The 4,086-nt window shown below is 38.2% G+C and overlaps 1 protein-coding gene across 1 annotated transcript; it reads left to right on the top strand.

The window, feature by feature from the left end:
* Positions 1–1,119: 1,119 nt before the first annotated feature.
* Positions 1,120–3,773, top strand: LOC127866352 (E3 SUMO-protein ligase ZBED1-like). The gene is made up of 4 exons (XM_052406825.1): positions 1,120–2,365; positions 2,615–2,756; positions 3,015–3,135; positions 3,339–3,773. The coding sequence occupies exons 1-4, from the start codon at positions 1,176–1,178 to the stop codon at positions 3,719–3,721; spliced, it is 1,836 nt and encodes a 611-aa protein (XP_052262785.1). The 5' UTR covers positions 1,120–1,175; the 3' UTR covers positions 3,722–3,773.
* Positions 3,774–4,086: the final 313 nt, after the last annotated feature.

Genomic DNA, 4,086 nt, shown 5'->3' with positions numbered 1-4,086 from the left:
CTGACCAAATTTCATTAACATAAAGAAGTGAAACTCCAGCTGCTGGAGCAGTATTGAATTTTCATTAAAAACAATTAGTTGGTCCTTTATTTAAGGCAAGTGACCGATTGCCCAAACAGTACAAAACAGCACAATACAGCACAATACAAACCAACATAAACACAAAATATGAATAAAGCTGGGGTCACCGCCTTGGAACGGTCAATGCAAAGCAAGACAAGCATGTGTCGTGCAGAGACTTTTCTCGAATTTTTTTTTTGGTAACATGGTTTTTCTCCGAATGAATCCGATTTCAAACTTCGTACGCAGATTTTCTATGACCAAGTATCATAACTTAGCTAAATATGTGACAAATAAGTAGGTAACAAAAACCGTTGACGACGTAGAACACACGTCGACAGTCGCCAGAAATAGCTCACATTTAGCACTTCAAGCTTTGTTTAAGTGAACACCATAGTTGTTAGGGCTGTCACGATTCACCGGTATACCGGTATATCGCGGTGCATGTCGTGAAAAAAATCGCACCGCGGTACAGCGTTGCGCACCGGTTTTTTAATATTATATGAGCACAGATATAAATACATAACATAATTATTTTGATATAGATATCGTTTTGAAAACTGTAGAAGTGATTCAAAAGGGCTTAATAAATAATCCGTTAATATCCAGGTCAAGCAAGCGCTTCCACTTGTAGATGTTTTACTTTCACGTTTAAAATACGGCGATGTATGGGTCCAAACCTTTTTGGAATTTGGGACCGATTTCCTTTGCAAATAAGTTCATAATTATCAAAAAGATGTTTATTCTATTTCTTATTTTCTTTCTTTAGTATATCGATCGTTCAAAGCATGGCACTTCCGAATCATGTTATCTTAAGATTCTGAATAAGTCGAGGAAAAGTCAGAACGCTACGGATTTTCAATACTGGGCCCGCTGACTCCGCATTTTAAACATGTCCTTTAAGCGTTCGATTTACACAGATCGTAGTCACATCTATTGTAAACAACATGGCGGACATAAAAGACGCGAATAACAATAACAATGAGTTTAAAATTGTAAAAAACAAGAAAGCAAAAAGTGACATTTGGAAACATTTTGGCCTGAAACTCAATACAAAGATAAATCAATTAGTTGATAATGTTGCCGTCTGTAGCCACTGCAATCTGGACGTTAAAATGAGTGGTGGAGGTACCTCAAATCTGAGAACCCACATCGATCGCCGTCATCCGAATCTCAGCAGGGCTACTAAATCCAGTACGTCAAAGGCAACAGATGAAGAGGATGAGACAAAACATGTGGTTAAAAAGCAAAAAACCCTTGATGGTATGTTTGGTTCTAAATATCCCTTTAATTCCGACAGAGCCATGTGCATCACTAGATCTATTGGCAAATATATAATTGATGACATACGACCAGTATCTGTTGTCGAAGGAACAGGGTTCAAAAAGATGATTATGACTTTGGATCCTCGGTACACAATCCCAGGTCGAACATACTTTTCCCAAACATTGATTCCAAATATGTATCAAGAGACAGCAGTCCGAGTTAAGTCTAGTCTCTCCAATGCCAAGACAGTTGCATTAACCACAGATGGATGGACCAGCCGAGCTCATATGTCATATATCACCGTCACATCTGCCCACATTACACCAGAGTGGAAACTTGAGAACTTTGTTCTTCAAACACGCAGTATGCCAGAGAGCCACACTGGTCTAAACATTGCAAATGTTGTGAGAGATGCCATATCAGAGTGGTGCATCACTACCCCCAACCCCCCACTAGTTTCTGACAATGCAGCAAATATGACAGTTGCGGCTAGGGAACTTGGCAGCCAACCACACATTGGTTGCTTCGCTCATACACTCAATCTTGGTGCGCAGAAAGCCCTGAAGATTACTTCCGTCTCAAGGATACTAGGGCGTGTTCGGAAACTTGTCGGGTATTTTCACCGTAGTACTACAGCAGCAGCAGTACTGTCAGCAAAAACCAATCTTTTAGGTATGAAAAACTTAAAGTTGACCTGCGATGTTCCTACACGCTGGAACTCTGCCGCTGACATGTTGGAACGGTACCTCAAGTTGCAGCCTGCTGTTTATGCAACACTTTTGTCACCAGAAATAAGTCGCCACATAGACCATGAGACAAGCATGTTGAATGAAGCAGACACAAAACTGGCAGAGGACATAGTGAAATGCCTGTATCCGTTGAAGGCAATAACAGAAGCAGTCTGCACAGAGAGTATGCCAACAGTTTCAGCTATCATTCCGCTCATACAGAAAGTCCAACAGAATATGGCATTGATAGGCACAGACTCCCCTATGTCACGATCTATCAAGGAGGCCGTCCTAAGTGACTTGAACACTAGGTACCATAAAATGAAAACAACTTTATACTATATTTAAACCATTTTTATGTTAATTTCAAAATAATTTGGTTATTGCTTTACAATTAACAATTATCAAATTTTTATTTTGTGATAAATTAATAGAATGTAAACTGAAAAACTATAAATAAAAATTGATCAAATTAGTTATCAGTAAAAAGAGAATGATAATTTTAAAACATGTCTGCATGAATTGTGAGCAACCAGAAAAGTATTGTTATCATTCTGCAGGTACACCAGTGAGGAGCTTCAGAATTTCCTGTCTGAGTGCACTCTTCTGGATCCACGTTTCAAGACCACTTACTTGACACCAGAGGCTATGGAGAACACCTACCATCGCTTGGCGCTGTTGTTACAATCTGGGGATGGAAAGGTAGGGGTTACAAAGCTACAAAACAAAACATACTGCATTACTGCTTCTGCTATTACTATTTCGCATGATAAATAGTGAAAATAATAATGCCGGATAAATGATAATATTGATTATAATATTAGAACACATTTTATAAAGGGAAGTCAGTATTAAGTAAAGTGATAAAACAGAGCAAAATATTTTTATCAGCATTGATGCATCAAAGAAATGTATACAACAAAAAGCTCTAGCAATGAAAAGAAAATCCGATTGTTTCAGGTACACGTTCAAGCTGACACCCAGGCTCCTACCCCTGGACAACATATTCCTCCACATCCTGTGCTTCCCGAGAGGCCAAATACCAGCCAATCACCATCTCCTACTGAGACATCTGATGAAGGTATAAACAACAAGTGCACTATGCAGCAGTTACAGTAAAATGTCAAATGTACTTTATTCAACCCAAAAATTTAAGGTGATTTTTTTATATATTAACCTGTTAACTTATGCCTGCTTTTATAAAGTAAAAAAAATGTTGCAAATCATACTTTATAATTTTAAGAACTGGTATATATTTGTTTATTATAACATTTCATATTTCAGAGAATGCAGCCAAATGTCAGCGGTCCTCAGACTCCTCAAAGAAAGTTGGTCTTGCAGCTATATTTGACTTTGAGAATGTTGAAGAGGCCACAGCCGCCAAGCCCATGTCCTTGCAGGAGAAAATCGAAGAAGAAATAAAACAATATAAGCTAATGAATCAGATAAGCATAGAAAGCAACGCATTAGACTGGTGGAAGAAAAACTGTATCCAGTTCCCATTACTTGCCTCTGTCGCAAAACAACGCCTGTGCATACCAGCAACATCTGTGCCAGCTGAACGCGTGTTCAGCTCAGCCGGTGATATTGTAACTGCCCAAAGGGCGTCCTTGGCTCCAGAATTGGTTGACATGCTGTTATTTTGTAAAAAGAACTGTGATTTGTGATAATTTCTGTCCATTTTCTTAGGTTATGTGATGATAACATATGGACAGTTTAAAGTTAAATCATCATTGTTCTTCATTATAATTTATAGCGTTATCTTAACATTCTAGTCATAAAAATGTGTTTTCAAAAGAGTGTTTTTTCGATAGAGAGTATGACTACTTCTATCAAGTTTATTACAGTTTCTTTTACAGTTTTATTGTTTTCTGATTATTGAGTTTAATAAAGTTTGTAAAACTTGTTATTCTGCTGTTTTCTTCACAGATACATATTCTGTAAAATACCGCGGTACGTACCGCGATACAGTGTTGCCGTACCACGATATACCGCGGTACGCTCACGGCGTATCGTGACAGCCCTACTTTTA

Source organism: Dreissena polymorpha, chromosome 2 (assembly GCF_020536995.1).
Source record: "Dreissena polymorpha isolate Duluth1 chromosome 2, UMN_Dpol_1.0, whole genome shotgun sequence".
Taxonomy (NCBI): domain Eukaryota; kingdom Metazoa; phylum Mollusca; class Bivalvia; order Myida; family Dreissenidae; genus Dreissena; species Dreissena polymorpha.
Note: the sequence above shows the minus strand (reverse complement) of the source record. Positions and strands in the feature narration are given on the sequence as shown.